The sequence below is a fragment of the Trichechus manatus genome, unplaced genomic scaffold (genome assembly GCF_000243295.1).
Source record: "Trichechus manatus latirostris isolate Lorelei unplaced genomic scaffold, TriManLat1.0 scaffold00017, whole genome shotgun sequence".
Taxonomy (NCBI): domain Eukaryota; kingdom Metazoa; phylum Chordata; class Mammalia; order Sirenia; family Trichechidae; genus Trichechus; species Trichechus manatus.
In genome coordinates this window covers 8,007,564-8,030,860 of record NW_004443953.1, presented here as the reverse complement: position 1 = coordinate 8,030,860, position 23,297 = coordinate 8,007,564, and the positions used below count along the sequence as shown (strand labels likewise).

Here is a 23,297-nt window from a genome sequence, read left to right as displayed (position 1 = left end):
AACCAATGTCATAAAACAGCATGTGTGTTACTGTTACATGAGAAACTATCTGTTCTGTAAACCTTCACCTGAAGTACAATAAAATATTAAAAAAAAAAAAAAGAAACAGTTGCATTTTTACAAGCGACATTTATATGCTAAGACTCTCCAATAGTGAGCTTTCAAGATTTGGAGCCAGAGAAACTTCTTGGGCCCCTCGAATACTACCAATAGACAATGAACTGCTTCCACCTACTCATGTAGAGGCAAAGTTGGAAAAAAAGAAAGAATGTGGAACATGAACTCTTCTAAAAGTCAGTGCTAAGCTATAATCAGTGGTGTCACTAGGGGAGTGTAGGAGATGCAGACCACACTGGGTGACACTGTCGGGGGGGTGACACCAAAATGACTGTCTATAAAATTCTCATGCAATGTTCCAGCAGAAATTTACTATTTTTTATAAAAATATTCCTGTAATTAGTTATAACGACAAAAACATTTTTCACAAGCCCAGCTTACATGTATCGATAGACCTATAGGGCTAAAACTCTGTGCTAATTTAGTATCTGAACTTCCTAATGAGTTCCGGTCAGAGCCGTCATTACTACCCAATTACAATGACGTTGTTTCGTCTGCACCTGCTACAAGCACACGCTGTTGTTTTCATTGCTGCCAGTGTTTTTATAGTCACCGATTTTGTCAAATTTTCTGGTGTTTTAGCTACAATATTGTGGTAATTTGTACTTGTGAACCTATGCCGATAACTTTTTTGAGAATGAAGTAGTAATTAAAGGCAAAGAAGGAGAAAAATCAAAAAAGGCTTCCGCTCAGTTACTAATAATGTTGTAACTAATAATGTAATTCAGTGTAAAAAGATTTTACAAAATGATTTTGTTGTTAGTATTCATCTAATCCAAGAAATATTACCTTTAAGCAATTTACAACAATATTTATCACATATTATTCTATGATTAAAATTGATCATAAACATCACTAAGGATTCTGTATGGTCTTGTATGGGAGGAGGTCAATGGGGGCAATAACACCATGAGTTACTGCACGGGGTTACACCAACCCTAATGATGCCACTGGCTATAATGCCTGGAAACAAATTCTCAGCATAAATAGTCACTTATCTGGAAACAAAGAAAACCTTTGCCATCATACTAACTCATTTGTTCAAGATGGTTATAAAATATAATTTCTTCATACTATTACTGTTTTATAGATAATATGTGAGAAAATATTTTAAATAAAGGAATGTTCATGGAGCTTATTAAATGAATATTTTAATCTTTCAAAAACCATTTGGAAGCAACTGAATGTACCTCTTTTTTTTTGGAAATTTTTTCTTAATGTTTTTATATTGCCTTGCCATGATTTTTTGTTACCTTCTTAATAAATGAATGGGTCAATTAAAATACTAAAATAAGGGGAAGTAGATACATTTAAATAAGATTTAATGAATTTTCCCATTTAAGGTAAAACGTCAGAGAATGAGCATCAACAGAACTAAAAGTGAATAAGATCATTAGTGATGCTGGGAAGCAAGTAGTGAACTAATTTATGAATTTGTCAAAGGTAGACTAGAAACATGTATTTGTAAAAAGAAGTCTTAAGGAAGATGGAGCTTCAACAATAAGATGCTCTCTGTGGCTTTTTTAAAAAGCAAGAAGTGCTCTGTAAAGTAGTCAGGCAGATCATTACTAGTGTGTTGTACCTAAGGATTTATAGCAGGTCAAAAGGAAGTTAGTTTAGAAAATGTAAGAGGAAAATTGCACCTATTGTAACATTTTATGTTCCCCTTACCTTCCTAGGAAACAGATTAATGAACTCAACCCTGTTACTCAACCACTCTTCGCAACCACTGCAGGCTCTGGGGAAATGCCTTAATAAAGGAAATGACGTTTTCCTTCGTCAGTCCCCCACCTCCCAGACATTTCCTTCTCCTGTCCACTGACAGGCCCCTACAAGTGGGCATAGACTCTCTAAGGGATGACTTATTCCCCGATAAATAAAAAGTTCCCCATTCTGTCATTTCCTCCCCTCATCTCCCTGCCAGGTCAGCTAATTCACTATATTTAGTCATGAAGTATTAAATATAGCTTATTTTTTTAACCCTCCTAATAGTGCCTGAAGGAGCCATGTGGCGCAGTGGTTAAGTGCTTGGCTGCCAACCAAAAGATCAGTGGTTCAAACCCCCCAGCTGCTCCTCACAATCGTTGTTATGCTTGAGCCCATTGTTGCAGCCACTATGTCAGTCCATCTCGTCGAGGGTCTTCCTCTTTTTTGCTGACCCTCTACTTTACTAAGCATGATGTCCTTCTCCATGGACTGATCCCTCCTGATAACATGTTCAAAGTCACTTGACTTCTCCTTTGGTTGACCAGATCTTTTCCTCAAGCCTCTTTTCCCTCTTGGTTATTCTATGTGAGCCACCAGCCTCTTGGGGGTATGGGACCAACCTGTTTTATTAGTGGCATCAACAATGCCCAGAGCATTGTTGCTGAATAAAGACTCAGCCGCAGTAACTTCTCCACACAATGTGTGTTGCCAAGGCCTGGGTGAAATATCCTCTCCCAGTCTACTGTCTCGCCTGAGAATTTGGCAACCTAGAAATGAAGTTCACAGGCTACAGAGTTTGCCCACGTGAATAATAAAGACACACACTAGCTTCCAAACAACAGAGCAGTATCTCTGGAGCCATAGTAGACTAGAAATGGTGGCATAATTTTAGGGCTGATTCTTACTTGTTCTTTAAAATTTTACTGTCCTTCAAATTCTTATTTGTCCTCAGCTCAGATGCTACCTCTGTGGAAAAAAACTTGCTTTGACTGTCCCCAGAAGAGGGACCCCTCCTATATGCTCCTTGTACTGGTTCCTAACTTTCCCTCATCACACTGTAATGTGATTATTTATTTATAACATCTAGAGTATTCACTCTTTAATGATAAAAAAAAGAACAGTTGCCGTCAATTGATTCCAATCATGGCGACCCCATGTGTTGCAGAGTAGAACTGCACTCCATAGGGTTTTCAAGACTGTGACATTTTGGAAGCAGATCTCCAGGCCTTTCTTCCAAGGCACCTCTGGGTGGATTTGAACGGCCAACTTTTCAGTTAGTAGTTGAGCACTTAACCATTTACACTACCCAGGGACTCCTTCTTTCTGATAGGGTTTATATATTATTTAGCTTTGTAACCCTAGAGAGCAATATTGTGCCTAACATACAATTAGTGCTCAGTAAAATGTTTGTTCAATTAAGGAATAGCATCTACCAGATAAAGATCATACCTGTTTATTGTTGAATGTACCAGCTCCTTTAAGACAGGGACCAAGTGAATTTTAATTTTAAATTTCTGCTCTCAGAATGAGAGCAGAAGGAGCATGCTGCATCTAGATAGCACTGCATTCACTCCCGTCAATAGGAGACATAAGTGCATCCTCAGTCTCTTCTACCGGTTCACTCATTTCAGATCTCTTCTCCTCACTGTCTGGATCGCAGGGTCTTCATTAAGTCCTTGCTATTGAATTTAACCAAAAGGTCAAATTTAAATCTACCGGGCGCTCCTTGCAAACCCTACGGGGCTGTTCTACTCTGTCCTTTAGGGTCTCTGTGAGTCAGAATCAACTCGACAGCAATGGTTTTGGGTTTTTTGGTTTTGCTGTTGGATTAGATTTTACCAGAATATTTCTAATTGTTGATTTTGTTTATTTATTTATTTTAACAATGGCTTCAGTTAGGAATTGAACTAACAGCTGCAGCGGGAAAAAAAATTATTGTACAAATGAAACCATACGTTTTCAGTGTTCAGCTGCTTCAGGTACTGTTGTTGTTTTTGGGTGCTGTCGAGTCGATTTTGACTCATGGTGACCCCATGTGACAGAGCAGAACTGCCCCATAGAGTTTTCTTGACAGTAATCTTTACAGAAGCAGATTGCCAGGTCTTTCTACCACAGAGCCTCTAGGTGGGTTGGAACTGCCAAACCTGGTTAGCCGACAAGCACATAACCTTTTGTGCCACCAGGGCTCCTTTTCAGGAACTTGTTGTTGAGTGCCCTTGAGTTGATTCCGACTCATAGCGACCGTATAGGACAGAGTAGAACTGCCCCCGCAGGGTTTCCTAGGCTGTAATATTTACAGAAGTAGGTCTGCCAGGTCTTTTCTCAAGGAGAGCTGCTGGGTAGGTTGGAACCACCAGCCTTTCAGTTAGAAGCTAAGTGCTTAACCATTGCACCATCAGGGCTCCTTTTTCAGGTACCAGGGATGAGCAAAGACTAAGCCTTTTGCCTGAGTGAGCTTACAGTTAGTGTAATTTGTTGCTGCATAGCAAATTACTCCAAAATTCAATGGCTTAAAACAATAAGCGTTTATTACCTCACAGAGTTTCTGATCAAGCAGCTTAGTTGGGTGGTTCAGGCTGAGAGTCTCTAATAAGTCGCAGTCAAGCTGTCCTCCGGGGCTATAGTCATCTAAAGTCTTGATTGGTCTGGAGGGTCTCCCTCTGAGGTAGCTCACCCACAAGATTGGCAAGCTGGGGCTGGTTGTTAGCAGGGGACTCGGTCCTTTTCACCTGGACTTCTTCATAGTGTTGGTTGAGTACCCTCACAACATGGAAGCTGGCTTCCCCCAAAGCCAATGATCCGAGAGAGAGCAAGAAGACAGTCCCACAATGTCTTTGAAGTCCTAATTTCAGATGTCACGCACTGTCACTTTCACCACATTCTATTTGTTAGAAGTGAATTACTAAATCCAATCTGCACTCAAAGGGAGGTGAATTAGGCTCCACCTTTTTAAAGAAGGAGTATCAAAGAATTTGTGAACATACAGTCATGTGCCACATAATGTCCTTTTGGGCAATGTCCGACCGCATATATGTCTGTGGTTCCATAAGGTTATAACAGAGTTCAGAAATCCCGACTGGAGAATAGGATGTAGCTGACATAACTGTACATAGCAAACGCAGCAGCTTTCCGTGTGCAGCAACACATGTATCTCATGTCTCTTGTATACAAAAAGATTGCGCTGTCACTATATTTAACTCAAAATTTTAATGTAATAGGCTTTATGGCAGTCCATTCTTAAGGATGAGTTGTCTGTAAGTCGAACATTCGTAACCCGGGGACTGCCGGTGTATGATATGGTGTTCGCACAACATCCAATTCACATAATGTCCTGTTTCACAGAACGTATTGTGGATGTTAAGCAACCCATGACTGTACTTTAAAATCACTACAGTTAGCTGGAGTCTCTGGTGGTGGTGGTGTAAACACTTAAGTGCTTGGCTGCTAATCAAAAAGTTGGCAGTTTGAGTCCACCCAGAGATGCCTCAGAAGAAAGGTCTGGTGATCTGATTCCAAAAGGTCACAAACATGAAAACGCTATGGAGTTCAGTTCTACTCTGACACACATGAGTGAGGTCACCATGAGTGGAATTAACTCGATACCTTTGTGTAGGTTTTACTTTAACTTTTAAAATTCATCATGGCGATTGAAATTTTCTAACAGGTAGCATAAATTGAAGCAGGTGCATGCTTTTGATGTCAGGCCTCAGTTTCTCTCCATTTCTTTCAGGTCTAGAAAAAAAACAATCCCTGACATTTATATCGGCAACCTGGCTGTGGCTGATTTGGCTCACATCATTGGAATGCCTTTTCTTATTCACCAGTGGGCCCGAGGAGGAGAGTGGGTTTTTGGGGGGCCTCTCTGCACCATCATCACATCCCTCGATACATGCAACCGGTTTGCCTGTAGTGCCATTATAACTGTAATGAGTGTGGACAGGTAAGTCAAGAGGCTTTGAAAGATCTTAATATAATTCAGGGCCACCTGCGCTCCTCCAAAGTCTTCCAATATAAGCAACATCAGTACTGGTTTATAACAGCAAAGCATCTCTTCCTTTGCTTATGTCATGGTAGGACTGATTTCCTACGAATATATTTTTTCATCTTCCACAGAGGTCTATTATTATTGTTTTAATTAATTTTTTATTGTACTTTAGACGAAGGTTTACAGAGCAAATTAGTTACTCATAAACAATTAATACTCACATTGTTTTGTGACATTGGTTGCCAACCCCATGACATGTCAAAACTCTCCCCTTCTCGACCTCGGGTTCCCCATTACCGGCTTTCCTGTCCCCTCCTGCCTTCTTGTCCTTGCCCCTGGGCTAGTGTGCCCCTTTAAGGTCTATCAATTTTTAATGGAAAACTTAAAGCACTAAAATCTTTTTTTCTCATCATTGTTTTTGACCTTAGTTTTATTTACAGTTCACTGCAAGAAAAAAAAATCACAAAATCATGAAATGTTAGAAACCAGAATGAACTCCTCCGTCATTCTTGCAATAAGGAAGCTGAGGCCCAGAGAGATAAGGGGGTTTGCTGGAGGTACATAGACAGTAAGTGGCAGAGCCAAGAACCAAACTAGAGCTGCTCACTCCCTAAACCCAAAACCAAACCCGTTAATATCGAGTCGAGTTGATTCTGACTCATAGTAACACTATAGGACAGAGTAGAGCTGCCCCATAGGGTTTCCAAGGCTGTAAATCTTTATGCAAGCAGACTGCCACATCTTCCTCCCATGGATCGGCTGGTGGTTTTGAACCACTGATCTTTCAGTTAGCAGCTGAACACTGGATCACTGAACCACCAGGGCTCCTAGCCTCAGTCTCTATCCAGGGCTAATTCTGGTCACTGTCTCGCATACTCAGGTTGCCACCTAGCAGCTCTCTCAAAGTAATTAGTGCAGTAGATATGGGTTCCTGTGCAGCGAGGAAGGCCATCTTTTATACTCATCAATATAATTGGTTAATGAAAATGGTGCTGTTTTACATCATTAGAAATTTACTCTACTGTGTCCTGGAATGTGCTGTACCCATATTCACCAACCGTGTAAGCTGATGATATTCATAGTGATGATGATGATGGGTCCACTTAAGGTGGAGCCAGTGAGCTGTAGAGCCTGGTTCACATTCAAACCATCTGACTTTAGAGAAGGCAGGTAGCTCATAACTACCTCATTATTCGGCCTCTAGGAAGCATGAGAACTAGGATATGTCCTTCATCATCCAGATGCCAAGACTCCATACCAGGTCTTAGCAGGTATCGCCATATAAAAACAGACCCCAAAGACAACCATAATACACACAACAGTAATATGCTGTGTGGAAGAACAACTCACTTAAAATCTCAATCCACCTTCTACTTCCTATTCCATTCCCCCAACTCAATGTTTCTGAAGCCCCTTGCCCTGATCTACTTTATCTTTTTCTCTTGCTTTAAATGTATAATTTACTTTTCTTTTTTCTTTCTTTTTTTTTGCTCACTGTTTATTTAGCTTCCCCTACCCCTGAAATGTAAACTCCACAGAGGTAGAGTCTTCGTTCACTGATATGTCCCAAATACTATGTAACAATGCCTGGCACATAGTAGGTGCTTAAAAATATTTGATGAAAGAATTGAATAAATAAATGTCAGTTGTGAAGAAAGTGTTAAATTCCCCCTGGGTCTATCAAGGACTTCTTCCTGAGCACTGCCTCTTTCCCCCTTTTAAGTGGGCCTTTAGAGTAGGGAAGTGATCAGCATGTCTTCAGATGAATAAAGGAAGGAATGGCAAGGTTAATATAATCCTTCACTCTGACAGAAATGAATAATGATGGTAATGTTTTACGCATTTTTATATCCTGCTGCTTTTTTGCAAAAAAATTCTCAAAATATGAAGTGTGCTTCTCAATTCAGAATTCATACCATATTTTTAAATTAATGTACTGTGTAGGAGTGGTTAGCTCAGCTGATAGCAACCAGTGCTGGCCATGTGTTGAGGAAAGCCCAGTGAGCTTGCCAGTGTTCAAACACTGGGGAAATGTCCCTGCACAGGCCAGGCCCACTTTAAAGGAGCAACTTAAAACACAGCCCTACTGATAGTAGTCCCAATCTCATGGATAAAAAAAGCTTCTCCATACCCTCTACTTTGGAGATAGGAGAGTCCAGGCCTGTTTTAAATATGGACATTTGTCTTCCTTCTGAAAACCTCTTACTGCAAATTAAGTAAAGGAGAATTTCCTGCTTTGGAACAGACCAATTGTATATAGTTCCTAATGCTGACAGGATTTTTTTTCTGTGTGTGATATATATATATAGATATATAGATGTCTCTACTATGTGTCTATCAGTTTGTCATACTGTGCTGGCTTGTGTGTTGCTGTGATACTGGAAGCTTTGCCACCAGTATTTCAAATATCAGCAGGATCACCTGTGGTGGACATGTTTCAGCTGAGCTTCTAGACTAAGACAGACTAGGAAGAAGAACCTGGCAGTCTACTTCTGAAAAAATTGACCTTATGAATAGCAGTGGAACATTCTTTGGCATAGTGCTGGAAGAGGAGTCCCTCAGGTTGGGGAAGAAAACATAAACCCATTGCCGTTGAGCCAATTCTGACTCATAGCAACACTATAGGACAGAGTGGAACTGTCCCATAGAGTCCAATGAGTGGCTGGTAGATTGGAACTGCTGACCTTTTGATTAGCAGCCTAGCTCTTAACCACTGTGCCACCAGGGCTCCATCAGGTTGGAAGGCACTCAAAATTGGACTGGGGAAGATCTGCGTTCTCAAAATAAAGTCGAACTTAATGACATGGATGGAGTCAAGCTTTCGGGACCCTCGTTTGCTAATGTGGCACAACTCAAAATGAGAAGAAACAGCTGCAAACATCCATTAATAATCGGAATGTGGAATGTGCAAAGTATGAATCTAGGAAAATTGGAAGTCATCAGAAATAAAATGGAACATATAAACATTGATATCCTAGGCACTAGTGAGCTGAAATGGACTGGTATTGGCCATTTTGAACCAGACAATCGTCTGGTCTGCTATGCTGGGAATGGCAAATTGAAGAGGAATAGTGTCGTGTTCATTGTCAAAAAGAACATTTCAAGGTCTATCCTGAAGTACAACACTGTCAGTGATAGGATAATATCCATACACCTACAAGGAAGACCAGCTAATACTCTTATTCAAATTTATTCACTAACCACCAAGGCCAAAGATGAAGAAATTGAAGATTTTTACTAACTTCTGCAGTCTGACACTGATCAACCATGAAATCAGGATGATTTGATAATTACTGGTGTTTGGAATGCAAAAGTTAGAAACAAGGAAGGATTGGTAGTTGGAAAATATGGCCTTGGTGATAGAAATGATGCCAGAGATAGCATGATAGTATTTTTCAAGATCAACCTCTTCATTGCAAATATCTTTTTTCACCAATACAAACGGTGACTGTAAACATGGACCTCCAGATGGAATACACAGGAATCAAATTGACTACATCTGTGGAAAGAGATGATGGAAAAGCTCAATATCATCAGTTAGAACAAGGCCAGGAGCCAACTGCAGAACAGACCATCAATTGTTTGTATGCAAGTTCAAATTGACATTGAAGAAAATTAGAACAATTCTACAATGCCAAAGTACAATCTTGAGTATATCCCACCTGAATTTAGAGACCATCACAGTAATAGATTTGATGCATTGAACACTAATTACCCAAGACTAGACAAGTTGTGGAATGACATCAAGGACATTATACATGAAGAAAGCAAGAGGTCATTAAAAAGACAGGAAAGAAAGACCAAAATGGATGTCAGAAGAGACTCTGAAACTTGCTCTTAAACGTCGAGTAGCTAAAGCAAAAGGAAGAAATGACTAAGTAAAAGAGCTGAACAGAAGATTTCAAAGGGCGATTTGAGAAGACAAAGTACAGTAGTAAAATGAAATGTGCAAAGATCTGGAGATAGAAAACCAAAAGGATAGAATACACTCGGCATTTCTCAAGCTGAAACAACTGAAGAAAAATTTCAAGCTTCGAGTTGCTATCTTGAAGGATTCTACGGGGGAAATATTAAACAACACAGGTAGTATCAAAAGAAGATTGAAGGAACATGCAGACTCACTGTACTAAAAAGAATTGGTCGATGTTCAACCATTTCACAAGGTAGCATATGATCAAGAACCGATGGTACTGGAGCAAGAGGTCCAAGCTGCACTGAAGAAGGCATTGGCGGAAAAACAAGTCTCCAGGCATTGACAGAATACCAATTGAAACGTTTCAACAAATGGATGCAGCACTGGAAGTGCTCACTCATCTGCCAAGAAATTTGGAAGACAGCTACCTGGCCAACAGACTGGAAGAGATCCATATTTTATGCCTATTTCCAAGAAAGATGATCCAACTGAATGCAGAAATTATCAAACAATAACATTATCACACACCGGTAAAATTTTGCTGAAGATCGTTCAAAAGCGGCTGCAGCAGTATATCAACAGAAAACTGCCAGAAATTCAAGCCGGATTCAGAAATGGACATGGTACAAGAGATATCATTGCAGATGGATCATTGCTGAAAGCAGAAAATATCAGAAAGATGTTTACCTGTGTTTTATTGACTATGCAAATGCATTCAACTCTGTGGATCATAATAAATTCTGGATAACATTGCGAAGAATGGGAATTCCAGAACACTTAATTGTGCTCATGAGGACCTGTACATGGATCAAGAATCAGTCATTCAAACAGAACAAGGGGATACAGAGTGGTTTAAAGTCAAGAAAGGTGTGTGTCAGGGTTGTATCCTTTCACCATACTTATTCAATCTGTATGCTGAGCATATAATCTGAGAAGCTGGACTATATGAAGAAGAGCATGGCATCAGGGTTTGGGGGAGACTTATTAAAAACCTGCAATATGCAGAGGACACAACCTTGCTTGCTGAAAGTGAAGAGGACTTGAAGCACTTACTGATGAAGATCAAAGACTACAGCCTTCAGTATGGATTACACCTCAACGTAAAGAAAACAAAAATTCTCACAACTGGACCAATAAGCAACATCACGATAAAGAGAGAAGAGATTGACGTTGTCAAGGATTTCATTTTACTTGGATCCACAATCAACACCCATGGAAGCAGCAGTCAAGACATCAAGTGATACATTGCACTGGGCAAATCTGCATTGCACTGACCTCTTCAAGGTGTTAAAAAGCAAAGATGTCATCTTGAAGACTAAGGTGCGCCTAACCCAAGCCTTGGTGTTTTCAATCGCCTAATATGCATGCAAAAGCTGGACGATGAATAAGGAAGACCGAAGAAGAATTGACACCTTTGAATTGTGTTGTTGGCAAAGGCTATTGAACATACCATGAACTGCCAGAAGAACGAACAAATCTGTCTTGAAAGAAGTACAACCAGCAGGCTCCTTAGAAGCAAGACTGGCAAGATTAAATCTCACATACTTTGGACATGTCATCAGGAGGGACGGACCAGTCATTGGAGAAGGACATCATGCTTAGTAAAGTAGAGGGTCAGCAAAAAAGAGGAAGACCCTTGACAAGGTGGATTGACACAGTGGCTGCAACAATGGGCTCAAGCATAAAAATGATTGTGAGGATGGCGCAGGGCTGGGCAGTGTTTCCTTCTGTTATACACAGGGTCGCTATGAGTCAGAACCTACTTGACAGCACCTAACAAGAATGACTTTGTGTGTATATATATATATATATATATATATATATATATACATGCCTGAGTAGCCTTTTTTTTTAAAAAATCTGACATGGACACAGAATGCTAAAATTTACTTTAGAGTTAAGACACTCAGGCCCTTTCCTTCTCCCTGCCCTCACTATATAGGACCATGTGGCCATAGCCAAATGAAGAGTCTGTAGAACCAAACCTTTTCCTCCCTAGCATTTATCATAATTATAGCACAACTAAATTTATAAAGGTGCAACAAAATCTGTAATAAATGGATTGTAGAAGAGAAATGGGGTTTTCTGTTTAAGGCCATAAGCAAATGTCAATGCCATCAGTATGCCTTATTGTTTAGACAAAACAGACATTTTAATTGCCAATTTAATGGATCATAAGTTTCAAGAGTTTCTGATAATGCTTTCATTTTTCTTTCTCAGAAATACTTCAGAAATTTTGAAAATATTCAAAATATTAAAAATATTTGCTGCCAGATATACTGTACCTAGAATTTTATTTGTGGTTACTTTTGTAAATAAATTCTCTAGAACATCAAAAGTCAGTTAGTAGGAGCCAAAGTTCCCTATTCATTCATTATTCAACAACTTTTTCTTGAGCATAAATCACACGCCAGGAACTCCACCAGAGATGCAGGGGACAGAGCACCATTAAACTAATAGTCAAGGTTCTTGCCCTTGTGAAGCCTCCATTCCAGGGATGTAGATAGATATTAGGTGAAGAGTCACAAGGATAACTGCATAATTCCACACAGTGATAATAACTAGGAAAGAAAAGCAAGGACCCCAACAGCCTGTATTTACAGTCAAGGACCGTCGTAGAGGGTGAGTGGTCAGGGGAGGCTTCTCCAAGGAGGGGATAGTTTAATTTGGGACTTGAAGGAAGAGCAGGAAGAAGCAGAAGCAGATACTTCCAGGCAGGTGAAACAGCATGCGCCCGACCCTGAAAGGGAAAGGGCTCTGGATTGAAGGAAGATCAGAGGGAGACTGTCACAAGCTCCAGCCTGGGCAGCAGGCAGGGCCAGGTGAAGAAAGACCTGTGGTCGTGGTAAGAATTCCAAATTTTATCTGAAAGGCAATGGAAAGCTACCAAAGGGTGTTCAGCTGAGAAGGGATAACGGTCAGAGAAGAGCTCCCCAATCTGTTGCCACCATGACTCCATTAGCTTTTAAATCCAGAAAGAATGATGACTGGGCTGCTGTGCAATCACTACCAGCAGGAAGGGAGGGAGGCAAGGTGCCCGCTCCACCCACAGCTCACATCTTCAGGTGTCTTCTTTCCTTCTAGCCACAGGTGATGTAAGTGCAGCGTGCTTCAGGAGGGGCTGCTGAGGCATCCGGATTAAAAGGTTCTCCCTCATGTGGACGAGTCCCTAAACTGAGTGTAAAATGTTCTGCCTCTCTTACAAAATTGAATGAGCAAGAGAACAGGGATTCTTACACCTTTATGAGTCTTCGTTAAGTAGCTCCACAAAAACTTAGAGAAAATTAAGTGACCATTGAAAACTACCTTTTGAGGGCAGTGGTGGTTCAGTGGGAGAATTCTCATCTCCATGTGGGAAACCCCTGTTTGATTCCCAGACAATGCACCTCATGCAAAGCCAGTGGTTTGTCAGTGGAGGCTTGAGTGTTGCTATGATGCTGGGCAGTTTCAGCGGAGTTTCCAAACTAAGACAATAGAAGAAGAAAGGCTTGGTGAGCTACTTCCGAAAATCAACCAATGAAAACCCTGTGAGTCACAGCAGTCCAGTCCACAACAGATCATTGGGATGGTGCAGGACCAGGCAGCATTTAGCTCTATTTAGCATGGGGTCCCTGTTTGCGGGAGGCCAACCTGACGGCAGCTAACGACAACAGCAAAACTATCTTTTACATCTATTTAATTTCTACTAATACCACCTTCCACCCCCACCCCACAGCAAAACTGCTTTCTCAGATACCCTTCCCTCTGAATCTGAACACTTTTCATCTTTTAGTTTTCAATTGGCTCTGAAAAGTTCTTGGATTTACTGGAGAACCAAAGATATTTGATATGTCATGACTTCAAGTTTGATTGATTAACCTTTTTTCTGCATCTAAAATAAAAATAATTTGAAAAAACAAAAAACCTCTTCCCCATGATACTAACCCATTTCTTCGCTCCAGCCTCTAGCCTAAATTCCCTGAGGAATTTGCATTGTCTAAACTAGTCATAATTTTTCATCTTCTAGGATTTGATTTCTATAAACTGCATCTCCAAGAGCCTGGGGACCCTATTGTACAGCCATATTAAAATGTCTATCAGATGTGCCTCACCTCATCTTGCTGAGGATTCTCTTATAAGCCCTGTACTTTCCTCCTTCCTGCCTCTGTGACTGTAAATCCTACTGGAAAGAGGGTCATTTCCTTGTGGAGGAAATCCCTGTTCAGAGACGAAGTTTTCCAGAACCTCCTTTACAAGGGAAGTACCTTTGTAAATAAAGAGTTTGCATTGCAGAATTTTACCAGAATTATCAGTGTGTTCGTGGAAGTGACAGCTATTTTGGTGAGTGGTTTATTCAGACTTTCAGGGTAAAGAATTGTTTTCTCTACAGGTAGCAGCCAGCTCTTAGAAAATATAACTTTCTTTTGCCCTGATTGAGGTGTGCTTCAGGGAGGATAATAATACTAATAATTTACTCTTGTCATGAACCTTTCATCCTTGGAGCTCAGTGCTTTTATTGATTGTTCCCAAACCCTTCTTATCTGGCTTTGCAGGTACTTGGCTCTCATCCAACCATTTCGACTTAGGAGTTGGAGGACAAGGTACAAGACCATCTGCATCAATTTGGGCCTCTGGGCAGCTTCCTTTATTCTGACCTTACCTGTCTGGTTCTACTCAAAGGTCATCAAATTTAAAGACGGCGTCGAGAGTTGTGCTTTTGATTTAACATCTCCTGACGATGTACTCTGGTAAGTTGTTAAGACTTAAGAAAAATAGAGTTGAATTAAGTTGTGAAGTACTTCAATCTCCTTGTCAGCACGTGAGCAGCCTCATGGAGTGTCCTTGGGGATCCTCTTCTTGTCAGTCTCCCCACTTAGTTTTCTGCTTTCCACAATCAAGTTGATAGTTTGATTTTAAGGAGAGGGGTGCTTACTCTTCTGGTAACCTTTATAAAAAGAGTTTGAATTTAATCATGTAACCACACTGGTTGCAAATATATTTAGATATGGATTTAAAAGATACAGAGCAGCTAGTCAAGCCAGGAATTCAGCAATCAAGCAAAGTCAGAGTTTTCCAAGAGGATCTAAGAGACAAAGACACGAACCTTATCAATATGCACCCCACATGGTCATTTTGGTTCTTACATTTTAAGTTGAAAAGAAAAATTAAGTCAAAATTTTCCTATTTGGAATTTTTTAATATAGCTTTGGAAGCCTATGACTAAAAATTTTTGAGCACCTACTAAGGGCCAGGTCCATGGGTGGCACAAACGGTTTGTGCTCAACTACTAACCTAAAGACTGGCAGTTCGAACCCACCCAGCGGGGCCACATGAGAAAGGCTTGGCTGTCTGCTTCCATAAAGATTATAGCCAAGAAAACCCAATGGAGCACTTGAGCTCTGTAACACATGGGGTTACCATGAGTCAGAGTCAACTTGATGGCAACAGGTTTGGTTTTTTTGGTTTACTAAGAAAGATGTGGCAGTCTGCTTCCGTAAATATTATAGTCTTGGAAACCCTGTGGGGCAGTTCTACTCTGTCCTATAAGGTTGCTATGAATCGGAATTGACCCAACAACAATGGGCTTTTTGGGTTTTTGAGGGCCAGGTGCTGTGCTAGGTACTTTCTACATACTTTATCTCAAGTCAGCCTAGATTTCTTTTCCCCACTCTATCAGTTGTCAGATGGATGAGTCATTTCTTCATGATGTAGAGAAGGTACAGGCCCAGTAAGGCCACAAATCCAGGAAAGAAATCTTCATGTGAGTGCAATAATGATGGGATTGTTCATTCACTATTTCTCCCACCAGCATTGGCTGCACTCACAGACAAAAACCAACAGCCAACGAACAGGAACCAAGAGGTGAAGTGATATTTAATCACTCATGGTTGATATGCTAATATGAGCCCCAGCCTGCCTAAAAGGACAACCTGATGCTCACTATGTGATCTTAAAAATAATGAAGTATTCTGAATCTACAGCTGCTTCTGCTATTTTGGGTTGGTTATCATAAAGGATACTCCTAGGTGGCAGCCTCTGTTTTTCCTCCTAGAATTAAGCCCTTAAGATGATCTGTGACTGGAACTACCATGCTGCAGCCTGGTCCCAGGTATTCACCCTGTCCACACCCACTCAATCTGGGCCTGCCTCCTTTTCTAGAGGCCAGGGTTTTGCCAGGAAGGAGGAAAGATGGTACCTATGCAGGACTGGAGTTAATTCATCCGAGAATTTTCTCTGGAGGAGCACCAAAAACAGACTTTACAACATGCCCTCCTTCAAGCCCATTGAGAGGTCATCTGGTGCCATGGTATAACATGGGCTCTGGAGCCCAACTGCCTGTCTGTGTTCAAATCCCACCTCTGCCACTTACTAGCTGAGTAACTTTGGGAAAGCCACTTAACCCCTTTGTGCCTCAGTTTCTTCTTCTACAACATGAGGATACTAATGGCATCATGCTCATAGGGTCACATAAGTTCGGTGGGTTAACATACATAAAGCACTTAGAACAGTGCCTGTTGTTGTTGTCAGCTGCCATCAAGTCCACTCCAACTCATGTACACATGCCCTTATGTACTCCAACCGTATGTATATACAACAGAAGAAAACATTGCCCTTTCCTGCATCATCCTCACATTACCATCAGGTTGCAGCTATTGTGCTGATGCATATCATCAAAGGTCTCCCATGCACTGGTTATTCCTCTACTTCATAAAACACAATGTACTCCTCTAGCGATCCATCACTGCTGATGATGTGTCCGAAACAAGCAAGTTAGACAGTGTTCTCTTGTGAGCCATTAATTTTCAGAAATAGATTGCCAGGTCTTTCTTCTTGGTCTGTCTTGGTCTGAAAGCTCCACTGAAACTCATACACCATGGGCGACCCTGCTGGTATTTGAAATGCTGGTGGCACAGCTTCCAGCATCACAGCAACATACAAGTCACCACAGTAAGACAACCTGACAGACGGGTAGTGGGAATAGTGCCTACTACATAACATATGTTATGCTGTTGCCTATTGTTGTTAATAATAATAATAAAGATAGCAACAGTAATAAGTAGCCTCACCTGTTCTGCACTCAGTAGAGTTGGGCTTGGCTGAAGAAGAGACAAGCACCATTGTTAGTGAACAATGAAGAGCTTGACTTCTTCACCACGTGAAAGCACCCAAATATCCTTAGCTTTTCCCCAAGGACTTTTATCCTGGGCCCTGAAAAATCAGAGAATTATGCCTCATAAATTGTAAAAGCTAATTCCTAGCATAGTTAATTTAACAGTAATGTCTTCTCTCTCTCTTTCTCATTTTACAGGTATACACTTTATTTGACAATAACAACTTTCTTTTTCCCTTTACCTTTGATTTTGGTGTGCTATATTTTAACTTTATGCCATGCTTGGGAGATGTATCAACAAAATAAGGATGCTGGATGGTAAGAGTTTGCCTTTTTGCTTTATTTGTTTATAATGTGTTTCTGTGTCCATCTCTTTGAGCTTATCCTAGTTGGAGTTTCTTGAGTTTCTTGGATGTGTAGATTTATATTTTTTTATCAAATTTGAGAAGATTTCCACCGTTATTTCTTCAACTATTCTCTCTACCCCTTTCTCTCTCTCCTCTACTTCTGGGACTTCCATTATCTGTATATTAGTATGCTTGTTGGTGTTCCACAAGTTTCCTAGACTCTGTTCATTTTTCTTCATTCTTTTTGTTTTCTGTTCCTCAGACTGTATTATTTCATTTGATCTATTGTCAGGTTTGCTCATTCTTTCTTCTGTCTACTCAAATCTTCTAGTGAACTCTTCTAGTGAATTTTTCATTTCAATTATTGTGCTTTTCAGCTGTAAATTTTCTATTTGGTTCCTTTTTATAATTTCTATCTCTTTATTGATATTGTCTACTTGTTGAGACATCATTCTTCTGGTTTCCTTTAGTTCTTTCTCTATGATTCCTTTAGCAGTTTGAGGATATTTAAGATAGTTGATATAAAGTCTTTGCCTAGTAATTCCAATGTCTGTTCTTCCTTAGGGGCAGTTTATGTTCATTTCTTTTTTTATTTTTTCTGTTAATGAATCATACTTTTTTGGGTCTTTCTTTTTTTGCATGCATCATAATTTTTTGTTGAAAACTAGACATTTTGAATATTATGATATTAAAGAAAGAAAAGAAAAGAAGAAATATTCTGTAAGTCTTTTCAGAAAAGAAGAAATATGCTCTATGCTCTAAGCTGAGGGCACTCTTTCAATGCTTAGCCAGGCCATTTACAACTCTGCTGTACCTTTCACTTCCTGCTTGATTTGAGCCTAAAGACCAGCCAGATGTACCAACTGAGGGTTTTCTAAAGTGTTTTCTGAGAATACATCCTGCCCTAAGCACGTGTGTGGCTTTCTTGGTTCCAATGTATATAGCAACTTTTCAAAGCCTGCATTCCCCTCAAAAAAATCCCACTGCTTGGCTCTTCCTCGCAGACTTTCAGTATATCTATTGTTTGCTCTAACTGTTACTTTTTGCCCCAGTTGGTAAACTGTTTCCCCCAGCTGTTATTATTATTTTTTTGTTGTTGTTGTTGCCCCAGGTAGCAATAGCTTCTTCATTTGACTTTCACTGTTTTTGAAGACCACAAAGCCATATAACAGCTCCACCCTGATAGAGTTCCAAGCAGGTGAAACAAAGAGAATCTCCTTGTGACAGACATCTAGGTAAACCTCAGTCAAGTCAAAACAGACAAACATAATTCCCTGGGAACAAGGTTCACTGTGTTCCCTCTAGAACCAGATACCAACACCAGGAACACAGGCTGCCATTTTCAAAACTACTGTGATACTGGGAAGGAGGGTGAGACTTAGGTAAGTTAAAACACCACAGAGATTTTCTACCCATTTCAGTGACCTTTCTTCTGGCAAATGTTTACTTGGTTGCTGTAAACTTTTGACAATTTTCCAGAGTTCTGGTAAGATTTATTCTGAGAGTTTTTGCCAACTTTTTTGATGTTTCTGGGGAGGGAGTACCCCCAGAGGTCTCTACTCCACCATTTTCACTAGTGTGGCTCCCTACTTTAGTTAGTAAAAGAAAAATTCAGATAACCTAAGACGTCTACAATGGCACCTTAAGTGATAATCACTTGAAAAATACTACACTTGGACGTACAGGCATTTATATATATGTGGCATTTGCTGTAAATAAGACTTGTTTTGAAGCAGCTATTGGAAGATCTCTCAGTGATAAATGATGAAATCACTAATGTAATGGTTTCATTAAAATGTGAACAGAACGCAAGATTCTATTTAAAGAATTTAGTATTTGTCATCAACAAATGTCATTTAATGTTTTAGTTATACATTTTGCAGAGTTGTATATATGTAAATATCTTAGATGTTATGTGCAATCTTTAATTTTTTTTTTTAATTTACAGGAAAAGGATCTGATTAATTTTAAATACTTAGTGGGAAATTAGAGGTAAATGAAATCAAAGACTTACCTAGAGACAACAAATTTAGGAAAGACCTTTAAAGATACTTGTCTCTAAAACTGCATGAATAAATCTAAATTATTTCACCTTGAAATTTTATATACTAAGTTGTTTACATAAGTAAGTCAGTAATTATCTAACATGTTGGGTCAAAGTCATTACTAAAATTTGTCTTTTGAATAGACTTTTGTATTCGTTGTGGAAAGGCAGATTTCTGGGTTTTCTCTGCACACCACATGTAACACTCCGAAGATTTTAAAAAAAAAAAATGTGAACAATATAACCACCATTAGTCAAAATCTTCAGCAAACCCATGATACCAATAGTTTAAGTGGTCTATGGGCTCACAATCTTTTTCCCATTTAGCTTCTTGAGGGTGGTCCATTTAGACTGGGACAGGGAAGGAGCCATAGTTATAGAAAAAAAAAAAGTAGCTTCTGAATGCATCCAAGTAGCTGAATTGGTAAGAAGATTAAAATGGAATCATATGGAACACTAAGACACCAAAAGTTGGAGAGGATGTTGAATCCTTTTAAAACCGTTCTCCAAATCAGATCATTTTGCTCCTAACACTTTCCCAGAAATGTTAAGAGCATCTTATGAAACAAAGCTTACACACTTCAGATATGCCTCAAAATGCAGAAGTTAGAGGAATGGTGCCTACTCTGATAAACTGCAGAGAAATCACTATTTTCAAATGATTTTTAGCTGCCTTGCCTTTTTTCATGTTATTTGTAAGGCTTGTTCATCTACCTCAATCATGTCCCTAGGGAGATTTCTGTTAAATGTCTAACTATGACATAACATGACAAAATTTGAGAACTTTTTAATAATTTTTTTGGAATAATTTTAACTTTACAGAAAAGTTGCAAAGAGAGCTCCCCTATACTCCTGAAGTGGTAACTCCAGGGATAACTTCATAACTAACTTCATGAGGGATAACTTTGAATATAAGAATCTGCAAATCTGGTTCCTATGAGGTAGAGGTCAAATATACCTCCACTTTTCAACTTCCCCATTATTTCTGACACCAACCATCCCAGAGCACTCCCTCTACTGGGTTCGATAATTCATTGCAATGTCCACAAAACTCATGGAATCACCATACCTGAAATAATCCGTTGCCGTCAAGTTGCCTTCCGACTCATGGTGACCCTGTAGGACAGAGTAGAACTGCCCCCATAGGATTTCCAAGGAGCAGCTGGTGGATCTGAACTGCCAACCTATTGGTTAGCAGCCAAACTCTTAACCACTGCATCACCAGGGCTCCATACCTGCAATAACAAGTTTAATAAAACAGAGAAAGATATAAACAAAAGATATAAAGAGAAATGAAGATATGCATGAGGTGAGGCCTGAGAGGGGTCCCAGCATGGGCCTCAGCAACTCAGAGGAACATACCTATCCTCCTGAGAACAGATGGTCACTCTCAAATGCTCCACGATGTTTCTCTGGAGCAGACATGCGCCCTGCTTGTACAAGTCTTGGGGCTGACATGCCCCATGCCGGTGCAGCTCTGCTCCACTCTCAGGACCCACCTATTGTCTCCACCGCTTCTGGCATCGTCATTGCTGCCATCCACAGCTCTAAACGTGTTACAGCTCTTTTACCCAGGTCTAGGAGGTTTTCTGGTGCAGGGCTTCTGTTCCTGATGGGCATGCCACCCTTTCAGCTCTCAGCCAAAAAGCCCTAAAACCTCTGTGTTTCAGTCCCTCATATGTCAGTAATTTCAAGGTGGGGCTTCCCTAGCCGGATTGGAGCCCAGCCAATCCTTGATTATCTAGGAAATGTTAATCAACTGAAGCCCTGTCAATTACCAGGCAGCAAACCAAACAAAAGTAAGAAACCCTCAAGTATAGAAGGAAAAAAAAAAAAAACTTGGGAAATCTCCTAAGCCATTTTGCCGAGAACCAAGTGCAAAAGGCCACACGAGGGAACTCACTGCAATACAACTCCTCACTCAGTTTCCCCATTGTTAACATATTACCATAGTACATTTGTCCAAATAAAGAAACTGACATTCGTACATTACTATTAACTAAACTCTAGACTTCATTCAGATTTCACTAGTTTTTCTATTAAAATTCTCTTTCCGTTCCAGGATCCAATTCATGGCACCACATTGCATTTAGCTGTCAGTTCTTCCCAGTCTCCTTTAGTCTGTGACCCTTTTTTCAGTCTTTCCTTGTTTCTCATAACCTTGACAGTCTTCAAGAGTACTGTCTAGATATCCTGTAAAACGTCCCCTGTCTTAGTCATCTAGTGCTGCTGTAACAGAAATACCACAAGTGGATGGCTTTAACAAAGAGAATTTCATTCTCTCATAGTCTAGGAGGCTAGGAATCTGAATTTAGGGCGCCAGCTCCAGCGGAAGCCTTTCTGTCTCTGTTGGCTCTGGGGGAAAGTCCTTGTCATCAATCTTTCCCTGGTCAAGGAGCTTCTCAGCACAGGGATCCCAGGTCCAAAGGATGTGCTATGCTCCCAGTGCTTCTTTCTTGATGGTATAAGGTCCCCCACGTCTCTCTGCGAGCTTCTATCTTTTATATCTCAAAAGAGATTGACTTAAAACACAATCTAATCTTGTAGATTGAGTCCAGACTCATTAACATAACTGCCTCTAATCCTGCCTTATTAACATCATAAAGGTAGTATTTATAACACATAGGAAAATCACAACAGATGACAAAATGGTGGACAATCACGCAATACTGGGAATCATGGCCTAGCCAAGTTGACAGATATTTTTTGGGGGGACACAGTTCAATCCATTCCCCAATCTGGGTTTGGAAAAAATCAGCTCTTCTCATCACATCGTGTTAGGGAGTACATGATAGCCATGTGACATCACTGATGATGTTAACCTTGATCACATAGTTAAGGTATTGCCAGGTCTCGCCAGTATAAAGTTATTATCTCTTTCTCTATTATTTGAAAATTAGTCAGTAAGTCTAGCTCACCTTCAAGTAAGGAACAGGGAGGCAGGAATTAAACTCTACCTCTTAGAAATGTGAGTGTTGTTAGTTGCCATCAAGTTGATTCCAACTCATGAGAGTATCTACATACATTATTTGGAATTCTTCAGTAAAGAAGATTTGTCTCCTCTCCATTTTATACAATCATTTGCTTTTGTCAGTATAGACTCATGTATATTTATTTTATACTTGGGGTAATAATTCTATCCTCTGTTGTTTATTTTATTTCTCCAAATATTCCAGCTTTGGGAAGTTTTTAACAGGTATAAGAAAGAACTCTCACAATGCTCTGAATAAGTAGAAACAAAAATGAGCTTCTTATTTCACTACAAGCTATTATGAACTGTCCCAAAGTTCTAGGAAATCATTGCCTCATCATTTCTACTGTTGCTTATGTTCTAATGTTTCCATTGCAGTTACAATCCCAGTGTTCCAAGGCAGAGAGTGATGAAGCTGACAAAGATGGTGTTGGTGCTGGTGGCAGTATTTATCCTAAGTGCTGCTCCCTATCATGTGATACAACTGCTGAACTTACAGATGGAGCAGCCCACGCTAGCCTTCTATGTGGGCTATTACCTCTCCATCTGTCTTAGCTATACCAGCGGCAGCATTAACCCTTTCCTCTACATCCTGTTGAGTGGAAATTTCCGAAACCGCCTTCCTCGAATTCAAAGGAAGGGGACTGACAGGAAAATCAACCATGTGAAAAACACTCCGAAATCGAGCTTTTAGGAGAATAAGTGGATCACCGAGAGTCTAGATAGGCTTGACTTTGTTACTGGCATTATTGGACAGGCAGGTGAGATGGTATGTGTGTGCCCATTAATCTTGTGTACCTGTGACTCTTACCATCATGAAACAGAATCGTAACCAACCATCCAAATGCAATGAGTTTAATGTGCTAACTTCAGTAAGATTTAAAATGTTAATCTGTATTGGGGTAGGGAGTGGAATAGTCTAAGATACCTGAGCTCTGTTGCCGTATATGTTATTAGAGCATGTTATAGACTACACTGATAAAAATGCCTGTTCATGACCATCTACTGAAAATCCACCAAGGAACCTACAACTACTGACATTTGTGTCCGCACTGTGACCTCATTTTAACAGTGCCCTCCAGGTTCCGGGGAGGAGACCATCTTACAGTGAGGTCTGATATTC

At 40.1% G+C, this 23,297-nt stretch overlaps 1 protein-coding gene across 1 annotated transcript in view; it reads left to right on the top strand.

Annotated features, from left to right (window-relative positions):
- Window positions 1-23,043, top strand: part of MCHR2 (melanin concentrating hormone receptor 2) — a 26,977-nt gene extending 3,934 nt beyond the window's left edge. The window contains exons 2-5 of the mRNA XM_004372418.1: window positions 5,555-5,764; window positions 14,255-14,449; window positions 17,011-17,130; window positions 22,553-23,043. Coding sequence (XP_004372475.1) covers window positions 5,555-5,764; window positions 14,255-14,449; window positions 17,011-17,130; window positions 22,553-22,868 — 841 coding nt within the window. The 3' untranslated portion in view covers window positions 22,869-23,043. The remainder of the gene's footprint in view (window positions 1-5,554; window positions 5,765-14,254; window positions 14,450-17,010; window positions 17,131-22,552) is intronic.
- The last annotated feature ends 254 nt before the right edge of the window (window positions 23,044-23,297 follow it).